Source organism: Gnatocerus cornutus, unplaced genomic scaffold (genome assembly GCF_029298725.1).
Source record: "Gnatocerus cornutus isolate USDA-ARS CGAHR unplaced genomic scaffold, icGnaCorn1.1 ctg00000023.1, whole genome shotgun sequence".
Lineage (NCBI taxonomy): Eukaryota > Metazoa > Arthropoda > Insecta > Coleoptera > Tenebrionidae > Gnatocerus > Gnatocerus cornutus.
This window is the reverse complement of record NW_028275375.1, coordinates 4692217-4707053: the sequence shown is the minus strand read 5'-3', so window position 1 is coordinate 4707053 and position 14837 is coordinate 4692217. Positions and strand designations below refer to the sequence as shown.

General features: G+C 28.9%; 1 protein-coding gene across 5 annotated transcripts in view; it reads right to left on the bottom strand.

Moving 5' to 3' along the window:
• LOC148166507 (echinoderm microtubule-associated protein-like 2) overlaps window positions 1–14837 on the bottom strand; it is a 47798-nt gene that overhangs the window by 3955 nt on the left and 29006 nt on the right. For 3 of the 5 annotated variants that reach the window (XM_088048938.1, XM_088048933.1, XM_088048934.1), the window contains 3 exons: window positions 11646–12153; window positions 11518–11589; window positions 2352–2721 (listed from right to left, as the gene is read on the bottom strand). In XM_088048938.1, the coding sequence (XP_087905064.1) occupies window positions 2352–2721; window positions 11518–11589; window positions 11646–12153 (950 nt within the window). Of the gene's footprint in view, window positions 1–2351; window positions 2722–11517; window positions 11590–11645; window positions 12154–12205; window positions 12334–14837 lie in introns of those variants that run through there. The other 2 variants (XM_088048935.1, XM_088048937.1) reach the window with 2 other exon arrangements.

The window sequence follows — 14837 nt, the reverse complement described above, 5'->3', positions numbered from 1 at the left end:
TAAAATTTGTATCTTTTGTCGTAAAATTTTGACATTTGGCATAATTAACAAGCACATTAAAACAATGAATATCCTAGAATTTTATTTCTGTAGAGGTAAAATTACCAGTTACAAATTTTTACAAAAATTTTAAAAATTCTAGTTTCGTCCTCAAGATGAAAATTTCTAAAATTTGTATCTTTTGTCGTAAAATTTTGACATTTGGCATAATTAACAAGCACATTAAAGCAATGAATATCCTAGAATTTCATTTCTGTAGAGTTAAAATTACCAGTTACAAATTTTTACAAAAATTTTAAAAATTCTAGTTTCGTCTTCAAGATAAAAATTTCTAATATTTGTAGCGTTTGTCATAAAGCTTTGACATTTCGCAAAATTAACGAGCACATTAAGACAATTATTGTCCGAAAGTTTCATTCCTATAGAGGTAAAATTACCAGAGTTACAAATTTTTACAAAAATTTTAAAAATTCTAGTTTCGTCTTCAAGATAAAAATTTCTAAAATTTGTATCTTTTGTCGTAAAATTTTGACATTTGGCAAAATTAACTAGCACATCTAGGCAATTAATGTCCTGAAATTTCATTTCTATAGAGTTAAAATTATTAGAGTTACGAATTTTTATAAAAAAATTGAATATTCAAGTTTTGTCTTCAAGATAAAAATTTTTAATATTTGTATCTTTTGTCGTAAAATTTTGATATTTGGCATAATTAACGAGCACATTAAGGAGATTAATGTCCGAAAATTTTAGTTCGATAGAGGTAAAATTACCAGAGTTACAATATTTTACAAAAATTTTGAAAATTCTAGTTTTGTCTTCAAGATAAAAATTTGTATCTTTTGTCGTGAAATTTTGACATTTGTCATAATTAACAAGCACATCAAAACAATAAATATCCTAAAAATTCATTTCTGTAGAGTTAAAATTACTAGAGTTACAAAGTTTTACAAAAATTTGGAAAATCCTAGTTTTCTCTTAAAGATAAAAATTTCTAATTTTTATATCTTTGGTCGTAAAATTTTCACATTTGGATAATTAACAAACGCATCTAGGCAATTAATGTCCTGAAATTTTATTTCTAAACAGTTAAATTTACCAGAATTACGAATTTTTATAAAAATTTGAATATTAAAGTTTCGTCTTCAAGATAAAAATGTCTAATATTTGTATCTTTTGTCGTAAAATTTTGACATTTGCCATAATAAACGAGCACATTAAAACAATGAATGTCCGAAAGTTTCAGTTCTATAGAGTTAAAATTATTAGAGTTACAAATTTTAACAAAAATTTTGATTGTTTGATTGTCATAAAGTGTAATTTCATTTTAGGAATTTCATTATTACTGTCGCTTTTGACAGTATTCATAAACATTTGCACGTAAAATTGACAGTAAAGCATGAACTACACTCAAATTTTCAAAATGTCAATAAAATGATGTCCAAAATGTTTTGGTCGCGACTGTAAAACGCTCGCTCTTTCACCACTTTTTTAAAATCCACTTATTACTGTCAAAAGTTTACTTTGAGAGATTTTTTTTTTTCAAGGTTACAATCTTAATAGATTTGGTAACTTGAAGTTGACAAGGTTGGCATCATTGTCCCCCAGAATATGACATTTGTCAATTTTGTCGCTTTTGTCGTAGAATTTTGACATTTAGCATAGTCAACAAGCAATTCAAGAGCATTAGCCACCTCAAATTTCATTTCTATAGAGTTGAAATTACCAGAATTACGAATTTTTCCAAAAATTTTGAATACCCAAGTTTCGTCTTCAAGATAAAAATTTCTAAAATTTGTTTCTTTTGTCGTAGAATTTTGACATTTGACGTAATTAACAAGCACATCAAGACAATTAATGTCCTAAAATTTCATTTATAGAGTTAAAATTACCAGAGTTATGAATTTTTCCAAAAATTTTGTAATTTCAAGTTTCGTCTTTAAGATAAAAATTTCTGAAAGCAATGGAGGCCTACTGAGCGTCCTTGTTGGGAAAATTCCGCAATCCGCGCTCGGGTGAAGTGGCACAAAATTTCAAAATGTCAGAATATCTCGAAATTCGAAAAAAAAATCAAAAAACGTAAAAAACGAGCAGGGCTGCCAACATAACTCGAAACTTCGAATCCTCCAGGAATGTGGACTTCACCATTTCAGTATGCACCTGCACACTAATGAATTAAACAAGTGAAGTGAAGTCTTCACGCTGACCTTGCGACTAAGCGTAAATAATTGAGAAGTTCGCCGTTTCGAAACAACGAATTTCCTTAGATAAAACCACAAAATTGTTGTTTCCGTGGCGTAATAAAACATCAATACTCCCGATAATTGTGAAATCAATTGCTCAAGAATTACCCTTCGCTCATGTCCAGCGCACTGCCCCGTGGCCACCAGCATCTTGTTCGGATGCACGGCCAAACTCTTCACATCGTCCGTGTGCCCCAAATAATGTCTTTGACTCTGCTCCTCCACGTTGTACAACACGACGACGGCCGCCACGAAGTACACCATTTCTCCAGTTGGGAGATAAAATAAGTTGGAGCGGCAATCTCGCCCCCGGTAGCCGTACACCCAATCCAACTTGAGTTTCTGAGGTGGTGCTGTTGTGACTTTGGTGAGGTCATAGCCATCCCCCAGTTCAGTGGGGGCGTAGAGGATCAAGGGGCGGCCGCGGAGGAAAATCTTGACCGTCTTCTCTTCCTCGTTGAAAGTGGCTTCTTTAGTTCTGGAAAAAAACGAGAATTTAAGGGATGAAACCACTGGGAGTTGGTGGAAAAAGTACCCTGACATGTCGCCGCCACCGTCACACGTTCACTGACGAAATGTCGTCGATACGAATGGGCGACCATGTATTACCGCATTATACCGCAAAACGCTATGATGAAGCAGCAATTCGACAGCAATTTTTCTAATTGGATTGCGAGGAGTGAGAATTACCACCACCACTGAGTTGCAATGTGTCAATAAGTTTTACAATGTTATTTTTAGCAGCGAATTCATAAATAAACAAACGGTCGGTTGGTTTATTATAGACTGATTGCGGCTCGGGTTTTGAGATAAGGAATTATCGCAAAAACGGCTAAATTCGGATCGCTTTTTTGACGACGGAAAGGTCGAGTGAAATTGCCATGTGTGGTGGACATTGATGTGATGATGTGGATAATTGTTATTAAAAACTGGTATGGCATGACTTGTTAGAATAAACAGAGGCGGATTCAGGTCGGTTGTGGCCCTGGGCGCATATTAGGCCGCTTAAAAATTTGATTCTTTTTGGTCATTTGACATAGTTAATAAGCAAACCAAGGGCACTAACCCCTTAAAATTTCATTTAGATAGAGTTGAAATTACCAGAGTTACAAGTTTTTACCAAAATTTTAAAAATTTAAGTTACGTCGTAAACATAAAAATTTCTAAAAATTGTATCTTTTGTCGTAGAATTTTGACTTTTGGGATAATTAACGAACACACTAAGACAATTTGTGTCCTAAAGTTTTATTTCTATAGAGTTAAAAGTTCCAGAGTTACGATTTTTTACTTTTGAAAATTGAAGTCTTAAAGATAAAAATTTCTAAAATTTGTGTCTTTTATCACTGAATTTTGAAATTTAGGAAAATTAACAAACACATTTAGGCAATTACTGTCCTAAGTTTCAATTCTATAGAGATAAAATTACCTAGTTTACCAATTTTTATAAAAATTGTGAAAATTCCAGCTTCGTCTTAAATTTGTAAAATATCGCAGACTTTTAACATTTGAGATTGTTGATGACACTTCAAGATCATTAAATCATTAACCACTTCAAATTTAATTTTTATAGAATGACAATTACTGAATTTACAAATTTTTACAAAAAGTTTAAAAATTTAAGTTGCGTCTTAAAGACAAAAATTTCTAAAATTTGCATTTTTTGTCGTAGACTTTTGACATTTGGCATAGTCAATAAGCAATTCAAGAGTATTAGCCACCTCTAATATCATTTCTATAGAGTTAAAATTACCAGAGTTACGAATTTTGAAAAATCAAGTTGTGTCTCAAGGAAAAAAAATTGCATCTTTGATACTTTGTAACATTTGGCGTAATTAAGGAGCACATTAAGACAATTGATGTCCGAAAGTTTCAATTCGATCGAATTAAAATTACCAAAGTTACAAATTTTTACAAAAATTTTGAAAATTTCAGTTTTGTCTTAAAGATAAACATTTCTAAAATTTGTCTCTTTTGTCGAAAAATTTTGACATTTGACATAATTAACAAACAAATCACGACAATTAATGTCCAAAAGTTTCATTTTTATAGAGTATAAATTAGTAAAGTTACAAATTTTTATAAAAACTGAAAATTCTAGTTTCGTCTTACAGACAAAAATTTCTAAAATTTGGCATTTGGCATAATTAAGCAGCACAACAAGATAATTAATGTCCTAAAATTTCATTTCTATAGAAATAAAAATACTTGAATTACGAATTTTTACAAAAATTTTGAAAATTCCAGTTTCGTCTTAAAGACGAAAATTTCTGAAATTGGTATCTGTTGTCGTAAAATTTTGAAATTTGGTATAGTCAATAAACAATTCAAGAGTATTAGCCACCTCTAATTTCATTTCTATAGAGTTAAAATTACCAGAGTTACGAATTCTCCCAAAAATTTTGAAAATTCAAGTTTTGTCTCAAGGATAAAAATTTCGAATCTTTGAAACTTTGTAACATTTGGCATAATTAAGGAGCACATTAAGACAATTGATGTCCGAAAGTTTCAATTCGATCGAATTAAAATTACCAAAGTTACAAATTTTTACAAAAATTTTGAAAATTTCAATTTTGTCTTAAAGATAAACATTTCTAAAATTTGTCTCTTTTGTCGTAAAATTTTGACATTTGACATAATTAACAAACAAGTCACGACAATTAATGTCCAAAAGTTTCATTTCTATAGAGTATAAATTAGTAAAGTTACAAATTTTTATAAAAACTGAAAATTCTAGTTTCGCCTTCAAGATAAAAATTTCTAAAATTTGGCACTTGGCATAATTAACGAGCACAACAAGATAATTAATGTAATAAAATTTCATTTTTATAGAGTTAAAAATACTTGAATTACGAATTTTTACAAAAATTTTGAAAATTCCAGTTTCGTCTTAAAGACAAAAATTTCTGAAATTGGTATCTGTTGTCGTAGAATTTTGACACTTGGCATAGTCAATAAGCAATTTAAGACCATTGACCATCCCAAATGCCATTTCTATAGCGTTAAAACTACCAGAGTTACAAATTTTCCAAATATTTTAAAAATTTAAGTTTCGTCTTCGAGATAAAAATTTCTAAAATTTGTGTCTTTTGTCGTAAAATTTTGACATTTGGCATAGTCAATAAACAATTCAAGAGTATTAGCCACCTCTAATTTCATTTCTATAGAGTTAAAATTACCAGAGTTACGAATTCTCCCAAAAATTTTGAAAATTCAAGTTGTGTCTCAAGGATAAAAATTTCGAATCTTTGAAACTTTGTAACATTTGGCATAATTAAGGAGCACATTAAGACAATTGATGTCCGAAAGTTTCAATTCGATCGAATTAAAATTACCAAGGTTACAAATTTTTACAAAAATTTTGGAAATTTCAGTTTTGTCTTAAAGATAAACATTTCTAAAAATTTTCTCTTTTGTCGTAAAATTTTGACATTTGACATAATTAACAAACAAATCACGACAATTAATGTCCAAAAGTTTCATTTCTATAGAGAATAAATTAGTAAAGTTACAAATTTTTATAAAAACTGAAAATTCTAGTTTCGCCTTCAAGATAAAAATTTCTAAAATTTGGCACTTGGCATAATTAACGAGCACAACAAGATAATTAATGTAATAAAATTTCATTTTTATAGAGTTAAAAATACTTGAATTACGAATTTTTACAAAAATTTTGAAAATTCCAGTTTCGTCTTAAAGACAAAAATTTCTGAAATTGGTATCTGTTGTCGTAGAATTTTGACACTTGGCATAGTCAATAAGCAATTTAAGACCATTGACCATCCCAAATGCCATTTCTATAGCGTTAAAACTACCAGAGTTACAAATTTTCCAAATATTTTAAAAATTTAAGTTTCGTCTTCAAGATAAAAATTTCTAAAATTTGTGTCTTTTGTCGTAAAATTTTGACATTTGGCATAGTCAATAAACAATTCAAGAGTATTAGCCACCTCTAATTTCATTTCTATAGAGTTAAAATTACCAGAGTTACGAATTCTCCCAAAAATTTTGAAAATTCAAGTTGTGTCTCAAGGATAAAAATTTCGAATCTTTGAAACTTTGTAACATTTGGCATAATTAAGGAGCACATTAAGACAATTGATGTCCGAAAATTTCAATTCGATCGAATTAAAATTACCAAGGTTACAAATTTTTACAAAAATTTTGAAAATTTCTGTTTTGTCTTAAAGATAAACATTTCTAAAATTTGTCTCTTTTGTCGTAAAATTTTGACATTTGACATAATTAACAAACAAATCACGACAATTAATGTCCAAAAGTTTCATTTCTATAGAGTATAAATTAGTAAAGTTACAAATTTTTTTAAAAACTTTGAAAATTATAGTTTCGCCTTCAAGATAAAAATTTCTAAAATTTGGCACTTGGCATAATTAACGAGCACAACAAGATAATTAATGTCCTAAAATTTCATTTTTATAGAGTTAAAAATACTTGAATTACGAATTTTTATAAAAATTTTGAAAATTCCAGTTTCGTCTTAAAGACAAAAATTTCTGAAATTGGTATCTGTTGTCGTAGAATTTTGACATTTGGCATAGTCAATAAGCAATTTAAGATCATTGACCATCCCAAATGCCATTTCTATAGCGTTAAAACTACCAGAGTTACAAATTTTCCAAATATTTTAAAAATTTAAGTTTCGTCTTCAAGATAAAAATTTCTAAAATTTGTGTCTTTTGTCGTAAAATTTTGATATTTGGCATAGTCAATAAACAATTCAAGAGTATTAGCCACCTCTAATTTCATTTCTATAGAGTTTAAATTACCAGAGTTACGAATTCTCCCAAAAATTTTGAAAATTCAAGTTGTGTCTCAAGGATAAAAATTTCGAATCTTTGAAACTTTGTAACATTTGGCATAATTAAGGAGCACATTAAGACAATTGATGTCCGAAAGTTTCAATTCGATCGAATTAAAATTACCAAGGTTACAAATTTTTACAAAAATTTTGGAAATTTCAGTTTTGTCTTAAAGATAAACATTTCTAAAATTTGTCTCTTTTGTCGTAAAATTTTGACATTTGACATAATTAATAAACAAATCACGGCAATTAATGTCCAAAAGTTTCATTTCTATAGAGTATAAATTAGTAAAGTTACAAATTTTTATAAAAACTTTGAAAATTCTAGTTTCGTCTTCAAGATAAAAATTTCTAAAATTTGGCACTTGGCATAATTAACGAGCACAACAAGATAATTCATGTAATAAAATTTCATTTTTATAGAGTTAAAAATACTTGAATTACGAATTTTTACAAAATTTTTGAAAATTCCAGTTTCGTCTTAAAGTCAAAAATTTCTGAAATTGGTATCTGTTGTCGTAGAATTTTGACATTTGGCATAGTCAATAAGCAATTTAAGACCATTAACCATCCCAAATGCCATTTCTATAGAGTTAAAACTACCAGAGTTACAAATTTTCCAAAAATTTTAAAAATTTAAGTTAAGTCTTCAAGATAAAAATTTCTAAAATTTGTGTCTTTTGTCGTAAAATTTTGACATTTGGCATAGTCAATAAACAATTCAAGAGTATTAGCCACCTCTAATTTCATTTCTATAGAGTTAAAATTACCAGAGTTACGAATTCTCCCAAAAATTTTGAAAATTCAAGTTGTGTCTCAAGGATAAAAATTTCGAATCTTTGAAACTTTGTAACATTTGGCATAATTAAGGAGCGCATTAAGACAATTGATGTCCGAAAATTTCAATTCGATCGAATTAAAATTACCAAGGTTACAAATTTTTACAAAAATTTTGAAAATTTCAGTTTTGTCTTAAAGATAAACATTTCTAAAATTTGTCTCTTTTGTCGTAAAATTTTGACATTTGACATAATTAATAAACAAATCACGACAGTTAATGTCCAAAAGTTTCATTTTTATAGAGTATAAATTAGTAAAGTTACAAATTTTTATAAAAACTTTGAAAATTCTAGTTTCGCCTTCAAGATAAAAATTTCTAAAATTTGGCACTTGGCATAATTAACGAGCACAACAAGATAATTAATGTAATAAAATTTCATTTTTATAGAGTTAAAAATACTTGAATTACGAATTTTTACAAAAATTTTGAAAATTCCAGTTTCGTCTTAAAGTCAAAAATTTCTGAAATTGATATCTGTTGTCGTAGAATTTTGACATTTGGCATAGTCAATAAGCAATTTAAGACCATTAACCATCCCAAATGCCATTTCTATAGAGTTAAAACTACCAGAGTTACAAATTTTCCAAAAATTTTAAAAATTTAAGTTTCGTCTTCAAGATAAAAATTTCTAAAATTTGTGTCTTTTGTCGTAAAATTTTGACATTTGGCATAGTCAATAAACAATTCAAGAGTATTAGCTACCTCTAATTTCATTTCTATAGAGTTAAAATTACCAGAGTTACGAATTCTCCCAAAAATTTTGAAAATTCAAGTTTTGTCTCAAGGATAAAAATTTCGAATCTTTGAAACTTTGTAACATTTGGCATAATTAAGGAGCACATTAAGACAATTGATGTCCGAAAGTTTCAATTCGATCGAATTAAAATTACCAAAGTTACAAATTTTTACAAAAATTTTGAAAATTTCAATTTTGTCTTAAAGATAAACATTTCTAAAATTTGTCTCTTTTGTCGTAAAATTTTGACATTTGACATAATTAACAAACAAATCACGACAATTAATGTCCAAAAGTTTCATTTCTATAGAGTATAAATTAGTAAAGTTACAAATTTTTATAAAAACTTTGAAAATTCTAGTTTCGCCTTCAAGATAAAAATTTCTAAAATTTGGCACTTGGCATAATTAACGAGCACAAGATAATTAATGTAATAAAATTTCATTTTTATAGAGTTAAAAATACTTGAATTACGAATTTTTACAAAAATTTTGAAAATTCCAGTTTCGTCTTAAAGTCAAAAATTTCTGAAATTGGTATCTGTTGTCGTAGAATTTTGACACTTGGCATAGTCAATAAGCAATTTAAGACCATTGACCATCCCAAATGCCATTTCTATCGAGTTAAAACTACCAGAGTTACAAATTTTCCAAATATTTTAAAAATTTAAGTTTCGTCTTCAAGATAAAAATTTCTAAAATTTGTGTCTTTTGTCGTAAAATTTGGACATTTGGCATAGTCAATAAACAATTCAAGAGTATTAGCCACCTCTAATTTCATTTCTATAGAGTTAAAATTACCAGAGTTACGAATTCTCCCAAAAATTTTGAAAATTCAAGTTTTGTCTCAAGGATAAAAATTTCGAATCTTTGAAACTTTGTAACATTTGGCATAATTAAGGAGCACATTAAGACAATTGATGTCCGAAAGTTTCAATTCGATCGAATTAAAATTACCAAAGTTACAAATTTTTACAAAAATTTTGAAAATTTCAATTTTGTCTTAAAGATAAACATTTCTAAAATTTGTCTCTTTTGTCGTAAAATTTTGACATTTGACATAATTAACAAACAAATCACGACAATTAATGTCCAAAAGTTTCATTTCTATAGAGTATAAATTAGTAAAGTTACAAATTTTTATAAAAACTTTGAAAATTCTAGTTTCGCCTTCAAGATAAAAATTTCTAAAATTTGGCACTTGGCATAATTAACGAGCACAACAAGATAATTAATGTAATAAAATTTCATTTTTATAGAGTTAAAAATACTTGAATTACGAATTTTTATAAAAATTTTGAAAATTCCAGTTTCGTCTTAAAGACAAAAATTTCTGAAATTGGTATCTGTTGTCGAAGAATTTTGACACTTGGCATACTCAATAAGCAATTTAAGACCATTGACCATCCCAAATGCCATTTCTATAGAGTTAAAACTACCAGAGTTACAAATTTTCCAAATATTTTAAAAATTTAAGTTTCGTCTTCAAGATAAAAATTTCTAAAATTTGTGTCTTTTGTCGTAAAATTTGGACATTTGGCATAGTCAATAAACAATTCAAGAGTATTAGCCACCTCTAATTTCATTTCTATAGAGTTAAAATTACCAGAGTTACGAATTCTCCCAAAAATTTTGAAAATTCAAGTTTTGTCTCAAGGATAAAAATTTCGAATCTTTGAAACTTTGTAACATTTGGCATAATTAAGGAGCACATTAAGACAATTGATGTCCGAAAGTTTCAATTCGATCGAATTAAAATTACCAAAGTTACAAATTTTTACAAAAATTTTGAAAATTTCAGTTTTGTCTTAAAGATAAACATTTCTAAAATTTGTCTCTTTTGTCGTAAAATTTTGACATTTGACATAATTAATAAACAAATCACGACAATTAATGTCCAAAAGTTTCATTTTTATAGAGTATAAATTAGTGAAGTTACAAATTTTTATAAAAACTGAAAATTCTAGTTTCGCCTTAAAGATAAAAATTTCTAAAATTTGTATCTTTTGTCGTAGAATTTTGACATTTGAATTAATTGACAGGCACATCAAGACAATTAATGGTGGAAAATTTCACTTCTGTAGAGTTGAAATTAGCAAAGTTACAAATTTTTATAAAAATTTTGAAAATTCAAGGGTTGTCCAAAAAATAAAAATTTCCAAAAATCGTCTCTGTGGTCGTAGAATTGTGTAATTTGGATCAATTAATAAGTAAATCAAGACCTTTAACTGCCTCAAATTTCGTTTTTGTAGAGTTGAAATTTCCAAAGTTACGAATTTTTATAAAAAATCTAAAATTGCCCCTGAAAATGTTTGTTTCGTTGTAATAATAAATTTTTAAATAAAAGAGTCTAGAATCTCTAAATTTGCCCTAGATTCCTTAAATTCTCCCCAGATCCTTTAGATTTTTCCTTAAACTTCTTTCTAGATTCGTCTTGGATTTTATTTGATCTCTGAATTTTCCGAAAATTTTATTTAGAGTTTCGCAAGTTTCTATGAACCTTTTGATTCTCTTTTTGTGTTCAATCTTTTAATTGTTTAGTCCCTAGACTATCTGTAATTAAAATGACAAACATTTTTATTGTATTCTTCTGATCGTCTTTAATTTTCTTTGCCGTTTTTTTTGTTGTTTTGAAATAAAACTCATTACGATTTACGCAACAGTTTCACGCGATAATACCAGAAAAAGAACGATGATATAATATTTGCTTTTGTTACGCGAGACCTGTTAGCAAACCATTGAAAATCCTCCCACATTATAATAAAACACCTCATCCTCGCACTCCACTCATTTAAATAAACTCAATGGATCATTCAACCACCCACTGCCCATCATGCAACTGTTAAAAAACAAAAAAAAAAAAATAAAAAAAAACGTACCCATGCTTATAATTTGCTGCAGGAAAACTATTCCTTGTGTTATACAAATTTAAAAAAGACTTTGCCGAAAACCTAAAAAACAAACCAAAACAAACATAAAAAAAACCAACCCCTCACCCCCAACTCACTTAGAGTGCATCCCACTCGGAGAACTCGCATTTTGGTGGAAATCCCCCGTGGAACTCCACCTCTTGTGTAAACTACTGCCACCACCCCCATTAGCCACCGGACTCGGCGTGCTCTTCTTCGGCAAGGGCGTCGCTCTCGGCGACGGCGACGGCACCGGAGACACGCTACTCGAACTATGACTGTCGCTGTGAAGACTTCCCGTTGACTGATAATGGACGGCTCTTCTTTGTGGTAAATTCGAGCCACCGTAACTCCTCCGGTTCACGTCCAAAGAAGCTTTGGTGTACTGTGGCGACCGCAAACGGACGTTGTCTTTGATTCCGTTGCGAATAGGGGAGGACACCACCTGGTGGTTGAGTTTTGTACCTTCAAGTTGGCTGACTCGGCGGAGGGCTTCGGCGAGGGTGGCTTTCAGACACATGAGTTCGTCGGATTGCTCGAGGACTTTGCGTTCGAGGTCCGCGAGGCGGCCAGCGACCCCACGGCTTTCTGCCTCCAGCATTTCATCTGGAAAGAAACGAGGGGGTTAGATTGGTGCGGTGGGGGTAAAGGGACTTACTGTACACTTTGACAAGGTGCACGTTTTCTAGGGCCGATTTATAGAGGCTCATTGGGGAAAATGAGAAATGAGGTGGGAGCGTGTTAACTGCTTGAAAACAGGCATTTTGACTGATACGAAGTAATCATCAAAACGCTTGATATTATAAAGGTCGTGAACCAGATATTTGGTTCGAATATGAATACAATAAAAATTGTTTACTGGGGAAATGGTTTTCGCAATGCGCTCGCGGGGTGTATAGTTGGCTGCATACAGTTCAGACTGAGCCCGCGAAAAATAACCAAATGCCCAGAAAATCAACAATAAAATAAATAATAAAAAACTAACAGCATAAAAATGAATTTATAAAACCAAAGTTCAAGGGAAATTTGTTATTAAGACGAAAAAAAAATTGTAACTGGTAATTTCAACTCTATAAAAATGAAATGGTCTGGATGTGCTTGTTAATTATGCCAAATGTCAAAATTCCACGACAAAAGACAGAAATTTTGGAAATTTTTTTCCTTGATACAAAACTTAAATTTTCAAAATTTTTGGAAAAATTTGTAACTTTGGTAATTTCAACTCTATAGAAATGAAACTTAAATAAAAACTTAAAATAAAACTTAAATTTTCAAAATTTTTGTAAAAATTTGTACCTGCCGTAATTTTGACTCTATAAATGACACATTAGGACGTTAATTGTCTTAATGTACTCATTAATTATGCCAAATGTCAAAATTCTACGACAAAAGCAACAAATTTTATAAGTTTTTATCATTAAAATAAAACTTAAATTTTCAAAATTTTTGGAAAAATTCGCAACTCTGGTAATTTTAACTCTAGAACTGAAGTTTGCGGTAGCCAATGCTCTTGCTTATTGACTATGCTAAATGTCAAAATTCTACGACAAAGCGACAAAATTGACAAATGTCATATTTTGGGGGACAATGATGCCAACCTTGTCAACTTCAAATTACCAAATCTATTAAGATGGTGACCTTGAATAAAAAAATACTTGTCAAAGTGAACTTTTGACAGTAATAAGTGGATTTTAAAAAAGTGGTGTAAATTTTGAACATCATTTTATTGACATTTTGAAAAATTGAGTGTAGTCCATGCTTTACTGTCAATTTTACCTGCAAATGTTTATGAATACTGTCAAAAGTGACAATAATAATGAAATTCCGAAAGGATGCTTTACACTTTATGACAATCAAACAATCAAAATTTTTGTTAAAATTTGTAACTCTGATAATTTGAACTCTATAGAAATGAAACTTTCGGACATTCATTGTCTTAATGTGCTCGTTTATTATGCCAAATATCAAAATTTTAGGACAAAAGATACAAATATTAGAAATTTTTATCTTGAAGACGAAACTTGAATATTCAATTTTTTTATAAAAATTCGTAACTCTAATAATTTTAACTCTATAGAAATGAAATTTCTGGACATTAATTGCCTAGATGTGCTAGCTAATTATGCCAAATGTCAAAATTTTACGACAAAAGATACAAATTTTTATCTTGAAGACGAAACTAGAATTTTCAAAATTTTTGTAAAAATTTGTAACTCTGGTAATTTTACCTCTATAGAAATGAAACTTCCGGACAATAATTGTCCTAATGTGCTCGTTAATTATGCGAAATGTCAAAGCTCTATGACAAACGATACAAATATTAGAAATTTTTATCTTGAAGACGAAACTAGAATTTTTAAAATTTTTGTAAAACTTTGTAACTCTGGTAATTTTAACTCTACTGAAATGAAATTCTGGGATTTTCATTGTTTTAATGTGCTTGTTAATTATCAAATGTCAAAATTTTACAACAAACGCTACAAATATTAGAAATTTTCATCTTGAAGACGAAACTACAATTTTTAAAATTTTTGTAAAACTTTGTAACTCTGGTAATTTTTACTCTACTGAAATGAAATTCTAGGATATTCATTGTTTTAATGTGCTTGTTAATTATGCCAAATGTCAAAATTTTACGACAAAAGATACAAATTTTAGAAATTTTCATCTTGAAGACGAAACTAGAATTTTCAAAATTTTTGTAAAAATTTGTAACTCTGGTAATTTTAACTCTATAGAAATGAAACTTTCCTACATTCATTGTCTTAATGTGCTTGTTAATTATGTGAAATGTCAAAGCTCTATGACAAACGATACAAATATTAGAAATTTTTATCTTGAATACGAAACTTGAATATTCAAATTTTTTATAAAAATTCGTAATTCTGATAAATTTAACTCTTTAGAAATGAAATTGCAGGACATTAATTGCCTAGATGGGCTTGTTAATTATGCCAAATTTTAAAATTTTACGACTAAAGATACAAAATTTAGAAATTTTTATCTTTAAGACGAAACTAGAATTTTCCAAATTTTTGTAAAACTTTGTAACTCTAGTAATTTTAACTCTACAGAAATGAATTTTTAGGATATTTATTGTTTTGAAGTGCTTGTTAATTATGCCAAATATCAAAATTTTACGACAAAAGATACAAATATTAGAAATTTTTATCTTGAAGACTAAACTTGAATATTCAATTTTTTTATAAAAATTCGTAACTCTAATAATTTTAACTCTATAAATGAAATTTCAGGATATTAATTGCCTAGATGTGCTAGCTAATTATGCC